We start from the raw sequence: 18,338 nt of genomic DNA on the forward strand, positions 1-18,338 counted from the left end.
TGGCACGCAGCAGCTCGGCCGTGGGCAGGCTGAGTGGCACGGGCGAGGGCAGGCAAGGCTCCGAGACACCGCCGTGACTCAGCAGCCAGCTCCAAGGGCCGAGCGCGTCCCCCACCATCTGGAGCCACCCGCCTGCCCCCCAGCAGGGCTGCAGCCCCCGGCATCCCCTCGCTGCACAGCACGGGTGCCGCTGGGGTGCTGCGGCTGCCGCCCGGAGCTGTCGGCTCCTCGCCCCTGGGGCTGCCCCGGGAGCAGCCGCGGCACCGCTGAGCTTGTGCGCTCCAGCGCAGCAGGATGGGTGCCCAAGCTCTCCAACCCGCTCGGTGCTTAAGTACGTGGCATCCCTGTCCCCTTCTGGGTCCACCCTGGGCCAAATTCCAACATGTCTCCCACCAGGATTAAGGCTTCGCTGCTGCCGCTGGTGTTTTTGCTCGGGGAGATGCGGGTGTCGCAGTGCCCAGCCCCAGCCTGGGGCTGTGGGTTAAAACCACGGGGCAGGGGCTGGAGGAAGCCGCAGCTCCCCAGCGCTTCCCCGGCACGGGTGCGTGGGCTTTTACCTTGTGCTGTTTTTTTTCACTCATCTGCCGGCTTTGAAGTAGAGATCAAATAATCAGCTTCTACTTTAATGTGCAAATTTTGCTTACTCAATTAAACAAAACAACAACAACAAAAAAGCACAAGACCCCGCAGCCCCCAGTCCTTTTCCCATGCTGTGTGTGTACATCAGCCAAACAGTTTAAAGTTCACTTCCAGCCCTGGGAAGAGTTATTTCCAGCCATTAATCGATGGGGAATCCAAAATAACCCCACTTAGTTTTTTAATAAGCTGTGTTTGATCAGCCCTAATCACGTGTCAGCTGCCAGCCAGGGTGCGGAGCAGGGGACGGTGCTGGCAGACGCTGAGATTCGAGGTGCAGGCGCTGTTTGGAGACCTGCGGCTCCGTGTGAGAGCAGAGGAGAGAGGAGCTGCCAGAGGCCTTGCAGCCACCTCTTCCCAAAAGCAGTTCTAGGGAAGGGAACAGGGGAAGCCCACAGTGATGCCCACGGCCGCACGGGGCCCTGGAGGGCCGGGGGGTTCCCCTGGTCACGGCTCGATCCGGAGCATCCACCAGCGCCGGGCTCTTCTGCAGAACTGCCACGGAAGGGTGGCTGCTGAGCTTCGTTCACAGGCAGTGATCAGGGGGACACGAAGCGTTTTCTACCTAATGATCGCATGAAAAATGTAGCATTTTGTTAAAGTTTGGAAGAGGCAATTCATTTAAAACGTTCAGAAATTTGTAGAAATAACTCCCTATTCCTGGGCTGCGACCGTGCGGCAGAAGCAGCTCTGCCCCTGCCCACCCGCCGGGCAGCCGTGCTCTCACGGCCCTTCTTTCCTTCCTGCCAGCCCAGCTCCCCAAAGACCAGCGCACGCTTGGCACGTGTGACCCCTCCGGCTGCTCCCAATTCCTGCTTCACTGGGAAGTGGTCTCTGACCGAAAACTGTACCAAAACATTCATTTTTCATCCTTTCTAGCCAAAATTGGACTTTTTATCCACAGAAGTTCTCTTGAAAACTGTTTCCTTTTTGTTGTTATTTTTCTATAAAATCAGATTTCACTTTTTTCCTGATTTTTACTTTCTGGATAGCACTTTTTGTTTTTTCTTACCCTTCCCTGTAGCTTTATGAATAGTTGCAGCGCTGGGGATAGGGCGCTGAGTACGGCAGCAAGAAACTGAAAATTCAAATGCGTAAAGCTAAAAATAGATTCAGCCAAATTTGTGCTGTAAAGCTGTGACTGGATTGAAGTTTGTCCCTCTCTGCAAGCTTCAGGGACTTTAGATATTTCTGCCACTTTCTCTCCGACTCGCTTCTCGAGCACGGCACGTGGAGGCGCTCCCAGCGGTGCAGCCGGCGTTTGGCGCCCGGCGAGGTCTCCAGTCCTGCCGTGTGGTCGGTGAGGCAGGGAGGGCACCAGCACCTGGTGGGTGTGGGACACGTCTCCTTTTGGCTCTTTGCTGATGTCCCACTGACGACAGAGTCAGCCCGATGCTCACATCCGCAGGGCACCCCGAGCACGTGCCGGCTCGTGGGGGGCGGTCGCGGCGAGCCCCGCTCACGCTGTCCCTGTGCCCGCAGATCGCCTCCCTGCTCAAGGACCACGAGCGCATCCAGTCCGTGCAGAGCAGCGCTCCGAGTGACGACGACAGCGACATCAAGAAAATCAAAAAGGTTTGCCCCCCTGGGGGACCCACGGGGACAGGCTGAGGGCTGGAAGCGCGATCCTTGCGCTCTCGGAGCAGCTTGCGGGGGAGCTGCAGATACCAGGGAACATTGCTGCTCATGGAGACTGTACGGAGGTGAACGTGTCTTGTAAATCTGGGCGTCCTGCTGGCTGTTTGCTCTGTTGGGTGCTCTCTGCTCTCCCCTGGTGACCGAGCAGTCTTGGCTGGCTCACACACAAATCGCACCTTCTTACGTGTCACTTCTCCAGGGGCTGTGGTTAACCCTTTTATTTTTAAGAAGAAAAACCACCACCCAAGCAGAATTCTCCGCAGGAAGCAATAGCCCCTGCAGTGAAACCTGCTGCAAATCGGCTGCCCTTGGCGGGAGCACGCCGTGCTGCGCAGCAGGCGCCACTCGTTGCACGCCCCGCTCCAGCACCCTGCAGCACCCCGCAGTGGTCGGCGGCACGGGGCGAGTGCATCGAGGCGTGGGTGCTGCCCAGGAGCCTCCCCGGGCACCTGCGGGGCACGGGCAGTGAAACCTGCATTTAGGCTGGGTTCGGTGCCTGTTGTCCTGCTGTGGGAAGCTGCCTGGCACGGTTTCTGTGCAGCGGGGGGGCAGGAGTTAATGCAACAGCCTTGCTTTTCATAGGAGTTTTACATTCCCCTCTGTAAAAGGGGAAAGAGGACATTGTCTGCAATAAGGAAGTGCGTTTAAATGAATTACTGTTTGTTTCCTGGCCGGGAGACGTCACAGAGTACAAATAACATTGTGCACCAGGCTGGGGGAGCATCACTAGGTGTCTCTGCCTCCCGAAGGCGCTGTGATGGAGCCCCCCTAGCACGACCATGCCGAGCGCAGCGCGGTCGCTCGGGTCGTCAGCCCGCGCCCTAACGAAGCCTCCGCTCGCTCGGCAGGTGCAGAGCTTCCTGCGGGGCTGGCTGTGCCGCAGGAAGTGGAAGACCATCATCCAGGACTACATCAGGTCCCCCCACGCCGACAGCATGCGCAAGAGGAACCAGGTGGTGTTCAGCATGCTGGAGGCCGAGGCCGAGTACGTGCAGCAGCTGCACATCCTCGTCAACAACTTCCTCCGGCCCCTGCGGATGGCAGCCAGCTCCAAGAAGCCCCCCATCACGCACGACGATGTCAGCAGCATCTTCCTCAACAGGTGGGCGCCAGCCTGGGGGCTTCGTGGGAGGGGACGGGGCAGGGGCGGCTTGGGGAGGCTCGGGGCTCCCAGGGACGGGTGCCGGGGTGCTCCCCGGAGCCCGCAGCAGGGCTTTGGGCGATGCAGGGCCTGGGTGGAGGTGTGCTGGGGAGATGTCTGCGGTGACAGCGCTGGGAGGGGGTGAAAATGTCCTGCAGGGCGCAGGGGATGGAGGCAGCGTGGCCACAGGTGGCAGGGAGGTGGCACGGTGCAGTGCAGCAACCGGAGCCACCGGGCAGGGCTGGGGGACGAGGCGCATCGGGCAGGGATGTAGGCAGGGCTGCCCGGCGGGGAGAGCACCAAGGTGATTTATCAGCCGCTGGAAATTAAACAAATCCAGCAAACAGAGGCGAGTTACCAGCAGAAGGCATCAATTTCCCAACGGGAGCAGAAGTGAGAGCAAAGGGGAATCCTGATCAGCTCCCAGCCTGAGCCGGAGGGACCGGGATTTGCAGAGCAAGGCGTGGGGCTGTGCACAGAGAACCCGATGTGTTCGTGGGGCTGGGCTGGGAGGGGCAGGGGGCTCGTCCCCACGCAGGGGGGGCCTGAGGGCAGCTTCCAGGCGGCTCCTGTGTCCTTGCCCACCAACCTCTGCGTGCCCCAGGGGACCTCCCTTGTAGGGCCATGTCCCTGGGCTACCTGGGGGCTCCCCTGTGCCCCAGCTGGGCTAGTGGTTTGGTCTAATTATTCGTTGTCTGCTTCTCGTTCATCTGCCTTTCACCTCTGGGCTTATCTTCCAGCGAAACGATCATGTTTTTGCACCAAATCTTTTACCAAGGCCTGAAAGCAAGAATATCCAGCTGGCCAACGCTCGTGCTGGGTGAGTGCCCCCCGCCTCACCCCTGCTGCGGGTCGTGCTCCGCTCTCTGGTTTGCACTGCTCGTCCTAATGAGACGTAGCAGACTTTTTGCTAATCGGTGGCGGCAGTGCAGTGCAGCATGGCACATCGCTGTTAGCCCCTGAGCCTTGGTAATGTCGGGCATGGAGGCAAGGGCTTGAGCAAAAAAAAAAAAAAAAAGACAAAAAAACCAACCGGTTTCTGTGATCCCAGTTCTGCGATGCGAGTGCGCTGATCAATCCCCAGCTAGCAGCTGTCAGAGGCTCTTAATGGGGTGCATGCACTCATCCCAGGCGTGCTCACGTCCCCATGTCCCGGGTGTCCCGGCCCCTGCAGCCCCAGCCCCGTGCTCAGCCGGGGGCAGACCCCAGGCCAGGCGGGGCTGGAGCATCGCGCCCACCTCCCTGCTGCGCCTCTCTGCTCGCAGCCGACCTCTTCGACATCCTGCTGCCCATGCTGAACATCTACCAGGAGTTCGTCAGGAACCACCAGTACAGCCTGCAGATCCTGGCGCACTGCAAGCAGAACCGCGACTTCGACAAGCTGCTGAAGCACTACGAGGCCAAGCCGGACTGCGAGGAGAGGACCCTGGAGACCTTCCTGACCTACCCCATGTTCCAGGTGACTGCGGGCCCCAGAGGCACGACGTGGTGGTGCAAAGCCCGAGCCCCGTGGGAGGCATCTGGTGGTGGGGAGGCGAAGCCCGGGGAAGGATCACCAGGGGCTGGAACCCGTGCGGAGCCTCAGCTGCTCGGGCACCGCTGAGCTGGTGCAGCACCCATGGGGCTGCTCGGAGATGCTTCAGGAGCATCGTCTGCCCCTGGTGCTGCCCCGTGCTGCCCAGGACAGCTGGGCTGGAGGTGTGTGTGTGACCCCGCGCTTCCAGGACAGAGATGGGGCATGGCAGGGTCCTGGGCAGACCCAGAACCTTCCCTCCCGTTACTGAGTTTTAGCGCAAGGAGTTGGGGAGCTTTCACAACCTCCCAGACCAGGGGGTTGGAGGCAGCACCGGGTGGGGACGGAGAGCCCTCTGTGCCCTCCCAGCCCACCCGCATCCCCCCACTGCCACGGCTGATTCCCTGCTGTGGTTTGCTGTGCTGCAGATCCCCAGGTACATCCTGACGCTGCACGAGCTGCTGGCTCACACCCCGCACGAGCACGTGGAGAGGAACAGCCTGGATTATGCCAAGTCCAAGCTGGAAGAGCTGTCCAGGTCAGAGCTGCCGGGGTCGGCTCCTGTCAGCCCGCGCTGCTGGGGGGCCCTGGGCCAGGGGCTCTGGGGCTGGGCAGGGGGAGGCAATGGGGCAGGGGCTCCATGTCCTGGAGGCACCTGGGACTCGGTGTCTGGTGCTTTCAGCAGGCCGAGAAATGAAGCGTTGGCAGGTATTTCCTGTGCCAAACCCGCTGATCCTCATGTGAAGAGTTTCCATCCCTTTCCTGCTCCTCAAGGAGCAGGGACGTTGGAGGTGGTTTCATGATGAGGGGGAATTTGTCTGCCCAGAACCACAATTTTGCGATTTCCCAGCAAGAACAGGAGTGCAAGAAGCACTTCAATCTTTAGAAATCTAGAGGTATAATCTGGACCAATATGTAGGTTATCTCCTGAGCTCCAGAGCCTGTCTGTATAAATACAGATGAAGGCTGTAATTCTCTTGATATCCCTTCATTTGTAATCCTACCTTGTGCAGCCCTCCGGAGTGTTAGAAGGGATCCACTGGGAGAGCTCGGGCACATTTCACTCCAACTCCAAATTTCTCTTCTCCCTCCTTCAGGATAATGCACGACGAAGTGAGCGAGACCGAAAATATTCGGAAAAATCTGGCGATAGAGAGGATGATTATTGAAGGCTGTGAGATTCTGCTGGATACCAGCCAGACTTTTGTCAGACAAGGTACCGTGTTTGTGCTGACGTTCCTCCCCTCCTCGCTTAACGCAACGCCCCCCGGCCCCCGCCCCGGGCACAGCACCCCTCTGCGGCGCAGTCTGGCGAGCTGTGAAATTCCAAAATATTGCCCCTTTTCCACTTCTCTCAGCTCCAAAGCGCCTCACTTTCAGGCAGGCTCAGCGTCGCGGTGTAGTGCAGCACGGAGGCAGAGCGTGCGTTTTGCGGTTACTGCTCTCCTACCCCCACACAGGTGGCGGGCACGGGGGGGGACCGGGTGCTGCAGCTGGTGCCCTCTCGGTCTCTGGGGCCTCAGTAACCGCTTGCTGGTCCCGTCCCAGCCCCGTGCTTGCAGTCACGCTTGCCACTGCCCTGCCCCAGGACCGTGCCCTATTCCCATCCCCATCCCCGCCGATGCCCGGTGGTGGCGGAGCCAGGGACGGGGCCTCTCTCTCGCAGGGTCCCTCATCCAAGTGCCGATGTCGGAGAAGGGGAAGATCACGCGGGGGCGCCTGGGGTCCCTCTCGCTGAGGAAGGAGGGCGAGCGGCAGTGCTTCCTCTTCTCCAAGCACTTGATCATCTGCACCCGGGGCTCGGGCGGAAAGCTGCACCTCACCAAGGTGGGCGCGAGGCACCGGGGGCAGAGGCCGGTGCTCGCCGCAGTCACGGGGGGGGTCTCGGGTGCCAGCACACCCTCGCGTGGCCGCAGCCCCCGGTGGGCACTGGGTGGTCGCATTCCTTCCACGTGGCCGGGCGTCCGTCAGCAGTGCGTGAGCTCTGAGCCATGTGCAAAGACGAGAGACTGCCAGCTCTCGGTAAAGGAAGGTGCGCTGCCTTGCAGCAGGAGCCCTGACAATCTATTCAGGAAGAAACTTAAATTACAGCCTAGGTTTGTACGCAGCACTCGCAGTCTTCTCCGCTCCCTTCCCAAGACTCAGGCTTTTGTTGGAGGAAGTTTTGCAGTTAATTGAGCAAGAATCGTAGAGAAATTGCTCGTTGCTGGCATTAAATTATCAGTTTGAAAAATGACAGTCCGTGGCGAAGAGTTGATAATTACAACAACAGACTTTTGGGAAATTTAATTTAAAGCTCATATTAAATAATTTATAAACAAACAGTCGATCGGTTATACAAGGAAAACTGACACCCTAGCAGTCAGAAGCTGCGTTTTTCCACTCAAATCTCTCGCCGCGCTGGCAGCGGCACCAGGAGCCCCGCGGCACCTCCCGGCCCCGGGCTGGGGAGCGGGGGCTGTGAGCAGGGGTCCGGGGCGGGGGCCTGGGGCAGGGTAGGGGCCCCCCCCCACCCCGGGAGGGCTGGGGTTTGCCGGCCCACCTCTGACCTCCTACCCCTGCTCTGCAGAACGGCGTCATCTCCCTCATTGACTGCACCCTGATAGAGGAGCAGGAGAGCACCGACGAGGACGGTAGGTGCCCTCTGCGCCCCCGCGGCCCTGGGGACAGTCGCAGCGTGCTCGGTGCTGCTGGTGTCCTCTGTAACTGGCGTGGAAATTCCCCCCTGGAAACTCCTACAGTCCCTCCGTACGGGGTAAAACCGACTGCACAGAGCTCCTGGAGGAAATTCAGGTCCTGAATAGACTCAAGGAAGTCATAATCTACTGGCTGAATGTAATTAAGTAAATTATTTACTGTGTACCAAACAGATGCACACGTATGTAAATATAATCCTTCCCAGGCAGGCAGCGAGCATCGCACAACTCAGTGCTAGCAAGTGGAAAAAGGCAAAGATGCTGGATGTCCTCGGCCATGCCTGCTTAAGTACAGATTAGTTGTGGAGGGGCACAGTCCCCTTTCTCCTGTCCTCGTTACAAGTTTCCTAACCCTCAGCCGGGAGCCAGGCCCTCCCCTGGCACACAGCACTGGGCCCAAACACGAGGCCGCGCTGCGCTGGTGGCGTGCAGACTTGATGGGCAAACACAGAGCCTTTCCCCAGGAACCTGTCGTGTCCTCACCCCAGACAACCCTCAAAACGCAACGAGCTCCTTAAAGCCTTAACACAGCATATCCCGGGGGAGAAAGGGGTGCAGAAATCTTTCTGAAATCACTGTTTGTTTTTTTTTCTATTCCAAAGCGAAAGCGTCGGGGCAAGACATCGACCACCTCGACTTCAAAATTGTGGTGGAGCCAAAAGATGCCTCATCTTTCACAGTCATCCTCGTGGCATCGTCCAGGCAGGAGAAGGCTGCCTGGACCAGTGACATCAGCCAGGTAGGACCGAGCCGCCAAGCCCCCGAGGGAGGAGGCGCAGCCCTGGCCCTGCGGTGCCGCCCGCGGGGGCTGCAGGCGGGCAGGCCCCCAGGAGCGCGGTTCTGTGGGGGTGGCCGGTGCTGGGAGGCACCGAGGCTTCGGTGCCCGGTAGCTTGAAAAGGAGGAGGTGGAGTAGGAGGGTGCCAAGGGCTGCAGCAGGTCGGCAGGGGCTGCGCTCTGCCCCGCTCTGTGCTCTGCAGTGGGTTCCTGCTCTGGGTCCCGCATGTGGTAACACTTTGCACCTGCTCTGCGCTTCCTTTGTGCAAATGACTTCAGAGACGTTTTTTCCCAGGTGGGAGGATGAGGAAAAGTTATCAAATAGGGGTTGCCTCATAGCCACCGTGTCCTTGCCTGCGTCCCCTTGCAGAGCACCAGAGCCCGAGGCCCGCCGTGCGCAGGAGCTGGTGCCCACCCACGGCAGGGAGCTGACGGCTCCTGGCTGCTGCCACCCCACAACACCCGGTCCCTTGCCCCGTGGCAGGACAATCCTGATGCCATGCGATGGCTCAGTCCTGGTCCTGCCCACACCATGGTCCCCAGCAGTGCCAGGGGGGAGCGGTGCGGCACCGCAGCTCCCCGCGTCCCTGCCAGGCGCTCTGCAGCAGCGGGGGCGCGGAGGAGCTCAGCTGGGGTGGTGAGGGGTGAGCGCGGGTTTCTGGGGTCTCCTGCGGTGCCCAGTGCCTGGCAGCACGCTGCGCCAGCCGGGGCCTCGCAGAGCTCTGGGGAAAGTCAAGCAGGGCTCTCCTCGCCGCCGCTGCCTTCTCCCACGTCCCACCCGTGTCACTTGCAGTGCGTGGACAACATCCGCTGCAACGGGCTCATGATGAACGCCTTCGAGGAGAACTCCAAGGTCACCGTTCCCCAGATGATCAAGTGAGTGCTGCCAGAGCCGGGCACGGCTGGGTGCTGCAGGGCCGCTGCCCTGCCCCGCTCCAGCGCTGCTCCCTCCACAGCTGAATGTCCCAGTCCTGCCGAAATCACCGCGTGGCGGGTGGTAGAGGTGTGCAGCCCTGCCTGCAGCCCCCAGTCAGTGATGCTGTAAGGACTGGCGCTGGGCCAGGCTCAGAAGGCATTATGGCCTGACAAATATTGACCCTTTCCGTCTGCCCGCTGAGCACCGTGCAGTGTTTCCACCCATTTTGGGGTGCTGAATTCCTATTTTTCCCTGGGAGCGTTCCCATGGCACCCCCATGTGAGCGAGGCTCCTTCCCACCGAGGAGCCCCCACCCCCTTCCTGTGGCCCACACGTCTCAGGTGCAGCTGCTCACGCTCAGCAGCCCTTGGTTTCGTTCCAGGCTGGAACCACAGATATCTTGTTTCTCTGCAGGTCTGATGCCAGCTTGTATTGTGATGATGTTGACATTAGGTTCAGTAAAACGATGAATTCCTGCAAGGTCCTCCAGATCCGCTATGCAAGCGTGGAACGGCTCCTGGAGAGGCTGACGGACCTGCGGTTCCTGAGCATTGACTTTCTGAACACATTCCTGCATTCGTACCGCGTCTTCACCACCGCCCTGGTCGTCCTCGACAAGCTCATCACGATCTACAAGAAGCCGATCAGCGCCATCCCTGCCCGGTGAGGCTGCGCACGGCTCCGCCGCCTGTGGTGGGGACGGTTTCTGCCCCTTAAGGGCCTGCAGGGCGCACAGTGGGGGGAGGCTGCACCCCCCTGTGGTGCCCTCATTTGCCCCCAGTCCATCCTCTGGTTTTCCCAGTGGTCATCCCACCCCGTTGGTAAACCCTGCCCGTGCCCTGCCTCGGAGCAGGAGTGGACAGCAGGGGCTCACCCTGCAGGGGCTGTGCCCTGGGGCTGCCCCCACTGTGGCATGGAGCCCCCCCCAGTGCCAGCAGTTCTGGGTGGCCCTGGAGCCACCACCTCTGCTGCAGAGCGGGTGCCAGCTCGCCCTTCTCCCCCTCTCTCTGCCCAGGTCCCTGGAGCTCCTGTTTGCCAACAGCCAGAACAACAAGCTGCTCTACGGCGAGCCCCCCAAGTCCCCCAGGGCCAACCGCAAGTTCTCCTCGCCGCCCCCCCTCTCCATCACCAAGTCCTCGTCCCCCAGCCGGCGCAGGAAGCTCTCCCTGAACATCCCCATCATCACGGGGGGGAAGGCGCTGGACCTGGCTGCGCTCAGCTGCTCCTCCAACGGCTATGCAAGCATGTACTCGTCCATGGCTCCGTTCAGCAAGACCACTCTGGATATAAACAAACTGTACGTGTCCAGTAACTATCCCAACAAAATCCCTGACGAAGGAGAAGCAGCCTCAGAAAAACAAGAGGAATCGCTGCCGAGCAAGCAGAGTGAGTCCCTGTGGGCTGGCGCGGGCAGGGGCAGGGGTGCATGGCTGTGGCACTGCGAGCAGTGGCCCCATCCTTAACGAGATGCTCCCCATCCTTAATGGGAATGGGAAAAGGCTGCAGCCCCCCTGGCTGTAACGTCTGTGCTTCAATTGTCCTGTCCTGGGCTGCCGGCCAAGCGCCTTCCGCGTCCCGCTGGAAGGAGCAGCCGGGTCTGCAGGGAAAACCTGGAAGAGCTGAGATGGGGCTGCGCCGTGCACATTTCTAGCGGTGATCGTGTGTGCTCCTCGCTTCTCCCAGGTTCAGACGTGTCTGTCAGGGAGGAGTCCGACACTGACCCCAACCAGAGCGACGAGGCAGAGGCTGAAACTTCCCCAACAAAGTCTCCGACTACTCCCAAGTCCATCAAGTGCAAAAACTCATCAGGTAACGAGGGAGCTGTGCGTGTCCTGCTCATGGGCCATTGGCAGCCACCCTCTGCCTTCGAGCCTGCCGTATGGATCTGCTGAAAGACGCAGGCGTAAACCTAAGGCAGATGTGGAAAGGAGCAGGGCTCCACTCTTCAGTTAGCTGCAAGGGAACAGGGAAATGCCGAAGTCCCCGGCCCAGATCGCAGCGCTGGCCTGCATCCGCGCTCCTTACTGGGTCTTCTCTTCCCTCTCCCCCCGTCTCTGTGCTGATCTGGCATTTTAGGAGTGAGTTACACTGCAAAAACGTGGGCCTGATCTGGCACCCAGCACTGATTTATCTGATAGGTTCTCCCCTGTAGCTGCCCGAATGTTACCTACAGCGCTCTGCTGGCGTAACCTCTGTTAAAGCTGTGCTGGATGAAACCTCACAGCGGTGCAGAACCCAGAGCCGCTCACCTCCTTTGGCAAGGTGCAGGCTGGTGAGGGCGGGGGGCTCGGCACGGGATGGGGACGGGGACAGGGACGGGGTGCTGCGGGGAGGGGACCTGCCTGGGGCTGCTGCCGTGGCTGAGTGCTGTTGTGTCCCCCCCAGACTTCTCCTTGTTTTCCTACAACAATGGCGTGGTGATGACGTCCTGCCGGGAGCTCGACAGCAACCGCAGCGCCCTGTCCGCCGCCTCTGCCTTCGCCATAGCCACGGCGGGTGCCAACGAGGGGACGCCCACCAAGGAGAAGTACCGGAGGATGTCCCTCGCCAGCGCAGGTACACGGCCCCGGGCTGCCCCGCTGCGGGGACGAGCTCCGTGGGCGCCCATCTCCGTCGTGTCTGGCCGTTTTCCTCCAGGAGCACTCTGGCTCTGGGGTCGGCAGTGTGAGCGGCCAGACCTTTTGCACCCACAGTTGGCTGCGTGCACGGCCCCAGGCACCCCCTGCCCTGCAGCACAGAGCCTTGCTGGCTCCTGCATCTTCATGGTGCTCAGAGAGCTGGGGCTTTGCCTTCTAGCAATCCTAAAAATAGCCCTAAGCAATCCCGGGCAGAGCTGTGGCTGCGCTAAATGGTGGGCCATCCTTTCAGGCTTCCCAACCGACCAGCGGAACGGGGACAAGGAGTTTGTGATCCGGAGAGCGGCCACCAACAGGGTCCTCAACGTGCTGCGGCACTGGGTCTCCAAACACTCACAGGTGCGGTGCGGGGGGGCTGGGATGGGCACTGGGGGGGTCCCACGCTCAGGGGGCTCCCACGTGGCGCGGGGCTGGGGCAGCTCAGGGGCCTTGGTGCGCTCTTTGGGGTCGCTCGGCGCTGGCACAGGTCCGGCTGCATGCCTGTGGGCTCAGCCAGGCTCCAGCTGGAAAGGCAATTTGCCTTTTTTTTTTTTAATTAAGCAAATGAGTGGACATGGGGAGGAGATGAAAGCTGCCAAGCAGGGGAGCTGGAGCTCCTCGTGCATGGCACGGAGGACGAGGTGGTTTGATTGCAGTGTTTGCATACTCAGTGTGCACGTGAGGAGAGGGGGGACCTGCTGGGTACCACGGCACGGGGCTGCTGGAAGTGGGCTGGCTGGGTTTGATTCCTGCTCAGAGGCTGCAGGATGCGATCAGGGTCAGAGCCCGGGGCTTCCCCTGCTGTCCCTTGTCCCCCTCTGCTGCCCGTTTCTCCGGGCTGGGGCTCAGCTGGCTGGGGAGGGGCGCTGGGGGCAGGCATCCCCCAGTTGTTACTGGGAAGGGCCACAGGCTTCTCCCAGTCCAGGTGATGCCAATGCAGAAAAACAAAATGAGCCCAGAGCATTTCTTGCTGATTTTCCCCAGGGTGGGAGCAGCCGGCCCGTTGTGCCCGCTCCGTGGGTAGTGCGAGCGGGTGCTTAATCGCGGAGAGACTTTAAGCAGGCAGCGAGGAGAGCTGCTTGGAACGGGCTATGATGGGAGTAACATTGATTACAATTGTAACCGTGCCCATTTTGGCAGGACTTTGAAACCAACGAGGAGCTGAAGTTCAGAGTGATTAGCTTTCTGGAGGAAGTTATTCACGATCCTGAGCTCCTGACCCAGGAGAGGAAAGCGGCAGCCAATATTATAAGGTAAAGGGCTCTTGGTGCCGTTTGCTTTTCCTGGACGCTGTGCCAGGCTCTCGGCGGCTGCTTTCAGCCCTCACCCAGGATAAAAGCAGGCATGAAACCCTAGCACGGGGTCTGGCAGCAGGTTCAGGAGGTGCCTGCAAAGAGGAAAGGCTCTCTGCGTCCCAGCGCATCTGAGCAGCAATGGGAGCGCGGGGGCCACAAGCGGGGCATGCCACCTCTGTCCCTTGTGCCTCTCACTGGTGCTTAACTCCGAGTGCTTAACCTGCAAAAACCCATGAACATGAAGTCACGCCGTGGCCCCGTCTGGTGCATGCAGACCCATCGCTTCCCCAGCTAAGGCAGCGCTGCCTTTTTGTGCTGCAGGACTCTGACGCAGGAGGATCCCGGAGACAACCAGATAACCCTGGAGGAGGTGGTGCAGATGGTGAGTACGTCTCCCCTCCCCTCGCTCCCTCTGGTTGCTTGACACGGTGCCAGGCCAGCGGCGGCACAGCAGCCCTGATGAGGTCCTGTCGCTGCAGGTGGACAGACAGATGGACAGACGGAGGCTGCACGGGGCCCTGCGGGGCTCCTCCTGCCCCCCAGGACCTGTGCACACCCAGCCTGGCAGGGAGCAGCTCTCCGGGGCTGCTGTCGGGGCGTTACGGCACAGGGACAGGTTTCAGGAGGACGGGGCCAGCAGTGAGCACAGCTGGGTCTGCCGCTGGCGCCGGCAGCTCTGATCCTGCCCCAGCCACGTCTGTCCGTCTGCACCCGAGCAGTGCTGATGCAGCAGGCACGTGGACACATCCGCCCGAGGGGCGCAGGAGAACTCTGTGGCTCCTGGTGTCCTCGTCCTGTGCCAGCGCTGCTGCACACGGGCTCAAAGCAACGAGCGTTAGCACAGCTGGCTTCGGCACAGAGCTGCTCCCGCGAGCAGAGCCCAGGGAGCGTGCAATGAACTTACACACGTCAGGGTGGCTGCAGCACGGGTGCCACTTCTGCGCGTTTAGCAAAAACAAAGCCGGTTCCCAGGCAAAACACAAGAGCCACTTCAAATTGGCCTGGTGCACCTGAAATAACAGTGCCTCCGGCCTTTGGATCTGCCTCCTGGTTTCTGGAGTTTTTGAGTCCCTTTAGGGTTTTTTAGGCTTTTGTCTGCAGTCACTGGTGCTGCAAACTGCCTTTGAAGAGGAGAACACAAACAAGCCCACGTTTTCAGTCTGCCCCTCCTCCTGAGGAGCCGAACTTTAAGGAAAACACCCAGGAAAGGCAGCGACCTGCAGGCAGTGCAGGGTTTTGAGGTGCACGTGTTAGTGGCAAAGCACAGCCAAGTCCCTGCGTAAGGTCCCTGTGCAGGGTCTGGGGGCAGAAGTTGTGGCTGCGCCCCAGTCCCCCGGTTTGGGTGGTGGCTGCGGGCACCTGGGCAGCTGCAGCCTGGGGACCAGGACGTCCCTGTTGTTGCTGCTTTTACGGATACCCCCTGGAAAAGCCATCCCGAGCAGCTCCGGGTCCTCGCTCTGCTGACCCCACGGATGCTTGTGGAGCGGCGCTGCTCCAGCTGGGATTCCCTGGTGCTTTATTAATTAAACAGATGTAGAGCAGAAAGGCAGCGGTTACAGAAATCAGCGTGCTGGGGCCTGTTCTGGAGCTGACGCCTAATTACTGCAGTCGAGAAGATTAGTTAATTTTGTGTTCGTACATGTGCACGGGTGGTAACGTGATTAAAGCTCCCCGGGCTGCACGAAGCCAGCAGATCCCAGTGCCGGTGGGACGTGGGGACCCTGCCCCGTGAGCTCCCTCCTGGCTGCTTGGTGGATTTCTTGGTACTGGAGATGCCTTTGGCCTTATTTTTTGTCTGTGAGTTGTGAGAAGTCTTAACGAATTAGCCCTAATTGTCGCCTTTGCTGTTTAGGCTGAGGGAGTCAAAGCAGAGCCTTTTGAAAATCACTCGGCTCTGGAAATAGCAGAGCAGCTGACGCTGCTCGACCACCTCGTCTTCAAGAAGATCCCGTACGAGTAAGTGTCCCGGGGTGGCTGGGGGGGTCTCCTCCCGTCCCCTGGCCAGTGCCCACCCACCCGCAGGGTCCACCTGGAGCCCAGACGCGGGGTCCCGGCCACCCATAGGGCTGGCAGGGCTCGGGTGCTGCGGGACGATGGGGAACGAGCCTTGCTATGCACGTTGTCCTTCACAGGGAGTTCTTTGGGCAAGGCTGGATGAAGCTGGAGAAGAACGAAAGGACTCCTTACATCATGAAAAACACAAAACACTTTAACGACGTAAGTGCGGCCATGGGGCAGGGAGAGGGTGCAGGAGCAGCAGCACAGCCACACCTGCCCCGGGGCTGGCCACGGCTGGGATTCACAACTTTTATCTGCTTCCATCTGTGCTCGATGGATGCTCTGGGGGACCACTGCAGGTGGGGCACCTCCCGGTGCAGGCATGCTGGCTCCTTCTGCAGCTATTGCTGCTGCAGAGAAGGGAAATCCTGTAAAAAAAGCTGGAGAGCTTGTAGCTGAGGGGGGAGGCTGCTGCCCGAAGCACTTGTGACAGCGGGCTGGGGCTGCCGTCTTCCTGCAGGTCAGTAACTTGATAGCGTCTGAGATCCTGCGCAACGAGGAGATCAACGCGCGAGTGAGCTCCATCGAGAAGTGGGTGGCCGTGGCGGACATCTGCCGGTGCCTGCACAACTACAACGCCGTGCTGGAGATCACCTCCTCCCTCAACCGCAGTGCCATCTTCCGCCTGAAGAAAACCTGGCTCAAGGTCTCCAAGCAGGTACGGCGCGGGGCTGAGCCCCTGCTTGGCCACCGGGTCCGTCCGTCCGGCGGGTTGGATGTGCCTGCAGCTAAAGGAGCCTTTTCTAAAGCGTGGTTGTTGCAGTGCACGCACGTGTGTGCGCTTCTTTAAACTGTTTTTTTGAGCTCCTCATACCAATTATGGATGAGCAAAATTAATTCACGTGTTGGTTTACTTGGTACAGAAATAGCTTGTATCGAGTCTGACTGAGCCCAGGGGCTGCCGGAGCCAGAGCCGCTGTGTGGGCTCCTCTCTGAATCTGAAACATCTTGTGTTGTGTTTTTTTTTCCTGCAAAAAGCCAAACCTGCAAATTTAGACGGGCACTGGAGAAGGAGCAGGTGGGAGGTAGGGGAGGGGAACAGTGCATTGCCTATCCTTGTTACATGCTGGAGGAGTTTTGCTTTCCAGTGCTCGCTCGGCTCCTCTGGAGGTCTCCAGGAGCTGCGTGCAGCACCCAGGGCAGCGGCTGCGGGTGTCCCACGGCCGGGCAGGGGCTGCAGCGGGGTGGGCAGCATGGGGCGGCCCCGGGAACGGGGTCCCTTCCCACACTGCCGCAAACCCTTGGGTCTCTTGCAGACGAAGGCTCTGATCGACAAGCTGCAAAAGCTGGTGTCGTCGGAGGGCAGGTTCAAGAACCTGAGGGAGGCGCTGAAGAAGTAAGTGGAGGCGGCGATGCCCCGCGGCTGGCCCAGGCCCCGGCTGAGCGGTGCGCACCGTCCGGGAGGCTCCCACGTTGCGCGGGCACCATGGGCTGGGGCCTCGCTCACGAGCTCATCTCAGAGCCCGTGCTGACGGGAGGTCTCGTCCAGCAGGCGCGGGGCAGCAGCTTGCAGAGCAATCCCAAACAATGCGCCGCTCCTTTGAGCAGCGGTGCGGGGAGACGTGAACAAAAGGGCCTCCCGTGCGATTTTCGTTAGTTGTCTCAGCCTGCAGGGAGGCAGTAGGGATGAGCTCTGGAGTCCCTGTGCGTTACAGAACCCTTCAAACCCTGACCTCTGCGGGGCCCGGCCCTTCTCCCTCCCCTCCAGAGCCCAGACAACCCCTGAGTAAGGACGTTTTCTCTCTCGTTTGTTTCCGATTCGCTCCTGAAGCTGCGACCCTCCTTGTGTCCCCTACCTGGGGATGTACCTGACCGACCTGGCCTTCATAGAGGAGGGGACCCCGAATTACACCGAGGACGGGCTGGTGAACTTCTCCAAAATGAGGATGGTGAGTGCTGTGGCCCCGCTGCGCCAGGCTGTGAGACCGGTGGGTCTGGGCACCAGACGGGTGCGAAGGGGACCGGGCGGCTCCGCTCCTGTGCTGGGGTGGAAGGATGCAGGCAGGACGGTGGCTCGCTGCCCCGCTGGTACCGGGATGTGGTGGCAGTGCTGATGGCAGTACCGTAAACAGCAGCTTTTTCCTCTCCCTGGACAGATTTCCCACATCATAAGAGAGATCCGCCAGTTCCAGCAAACCTCCTACAAGATCGAGCACCAGCCTAAGGTACGAGGGCTGCACGCTGCCTCCTCTCCTCGTGCCCCACCTGAACTGCAGCGCCCGAGCCTTGGAATTTCAGCAGCTCCTTTGGGGAAGATGTGGGACTTCTGTGCTCCCCGTGCTCGGAGTGGCCAGAGAGTGTCAGAGCCACGCACAGAGAGGGGTTGGGTGGGTTTCCTGGTGGGTGGGTTCCCCCATGCGGGAGAGCTGCTCCTGGGCAGGCACTCGGCCAGAGCTCGTGTTTTACCTGGGGCTGAAAGGAGGAATGAGTAACAAGTGGCAGTGGGACCGCGTTTGGTGCTCCCTTGGTGTTTGCTGCTGCAGCAGAAGCGTGGCTGCTGCCTCCCTGCTGGGAGTGGTGCTGGTGCTGTGCTGTGCTGCAGGCGGCCAGCAGGGCTGCAGGGACGGAGGGCAGCTGCAGCAGCTCCCCTGGGTGCTGCAGGGGAGGCGTTGCTTCAGACAGCCGCCACGCCTGGATGCAACAGGCTCAGCACCGGCTGAGCATTGACCTTTCTCCCGATGTGGTTCCTGCCATCGTGGACATTGGGCAGAGCTGGGGTCGTGTCCAGGCTGTGCTCGCTCAGCACCCCATGCACCCGCGGTGCGTGGCTAACAGCACGGGACCTGCGATGCATGCACCAAGGGCTGCCTTGGCCAGCTGTGTGCGGGACGGGCAGCGCGACGGTTAGCAGCCAGCACCCTGGGGTGCTCCTGGGGCTGCTTGGAGTGTTTATAAAGCGCGTGCACTGCTTGCTCACCTGGACCACAGTGCAATGCACCACAGCAGCTGTGCCCTCCCTTGGTGATACCACTTCCCTGCAGCAGCTTTGCACAGAGCTGAGCCACTCTGTGTCCTCCCCAGTCCCCCGAAAGTTGCAGCTGGGCTGTCCCAGCCC

At 60.4% G+C, this 18,338-nt stretch overlaps 1 protein-coding gene across 8 annotated transcripts in view; it reads left to right on the forward strand.

The window, feature by feature from the left end:
* The window catches only part of RASGRF1 (Ras protein specific guanine nucleotide releasing factor 1), a 35,236-nt gene that overhangs the window by 14,739 nt on the left and 2,159 nt on the right, over nucleotides 1-18,338 (forward strand). For 7 of the 8 annotated variants that reach the window (XM_048046242.2, XM_067003724.1, XM_048046238.2 and 4 more), the window contains 23 exons: nucleotides 2,119-2,211; nucleotides 3,123-3,376; nucleotides 4,156-4,235; nucleotides 4,681-4,874; nucleotides 5,357-5,466; nucleotides 6,026-6,144; nucleotides 6,595-6,755; nucleotides 7,498-7,561; nucleotides 8,227-8,363; nucleotides 9,193-9,275; nucleotides 9,730-9,978; nucleotides 10,331-10,701; nucleotides 10,999-11,124; nucleotides 11,701-11,871; nucleotides 12,184-12,290; nucleotides 13,071-13,183; nucleotides 13,547-13,607; nucleotides 15,078-15,181; nucleotides 15,358-15,442; nucleotides 15,744-15,941; nucleotides 16,540-16,619; nucleotides 17,055-17,172; nucleotides 17,380-17,448. In XM_048046242.2, coding sequence (XP_047902199.2) covers nucleotides 2,119-2,211; nucleotides 3,123-3,376; nucleotides 4,156-4,235; nucleotides 4,681-4,874; nucleotides 5,357-5,466; nucleotides 6,026-6,144; nucleotides 6,595-6,755; nucleotides 7,498-7,561; nucleotides 8,227-8,363; nucleotides 9,193-9,275; nucleotides 9,730-9,978; nucleotides 10,331-10,701; nucleotides 10,999-11,124; nucleotides 11,701-11,871; nucleotides 12,184-12,290; nucleotides 13,071-13,183; nucleotides 13,547-13,607; nucleotides 15,078-15,181; nucleotides 15,358-15,442; nucleotides 15,744-15,941; nucleotides 16,540-16,619; nucleotides 17,055-17,172; nucleotides 17,380-17,448 — 3,147 coding nt within the window. The remainder of the gene's footprint in view (nucleotides 1-2,118; nucleotides 2,212-3,122; nucleotides 3,377-4,155; nucleotides 4,236-4,680; nucleotides 4,875-5,356; nucleotides 5,467-6,025; nucleotides 6,145-6,594; nucleotides 6,756-7,497; nucleotides 7,562-8,226; nucleotides 8,364-9,192; nucleotides 9,276-9,729; nucleotides 9,979-10,330; nucleotides 10,702-10,998; nucleotides 11,125-11,700; nucleotides 11,872-12,183; nucleotides 12,291-13,070; nucleotides 13,184-13,546; nucleotides 13,608-15,077; nucleotides 15,182-15,357; nucleotides 15,443-15,743; nucleotides 15,942-16,539; nucleotides 16,620-17,054; nucleotides 17,173-17,379; nucleotides 17,449-18,338) is intronic. The other variant, XM_048046239.2, reaches the window with a different exon arrangement.

The sequence above is a fragment of the Anser cygnoides genome, chromosome 11 (genome assembly GCF_040182565.1).
Source record: "Anser cygnoides isolate HZ-2024a breed goose chromosome 11, Taihu_goose_T2T_genome, whole genome shotgun sequence".
Lineage (NCBI taxonomy): Eukaryota > Metazoa > Chordata > Aves > Anseriformes > Anatidae > Anser > Anser cygnoides.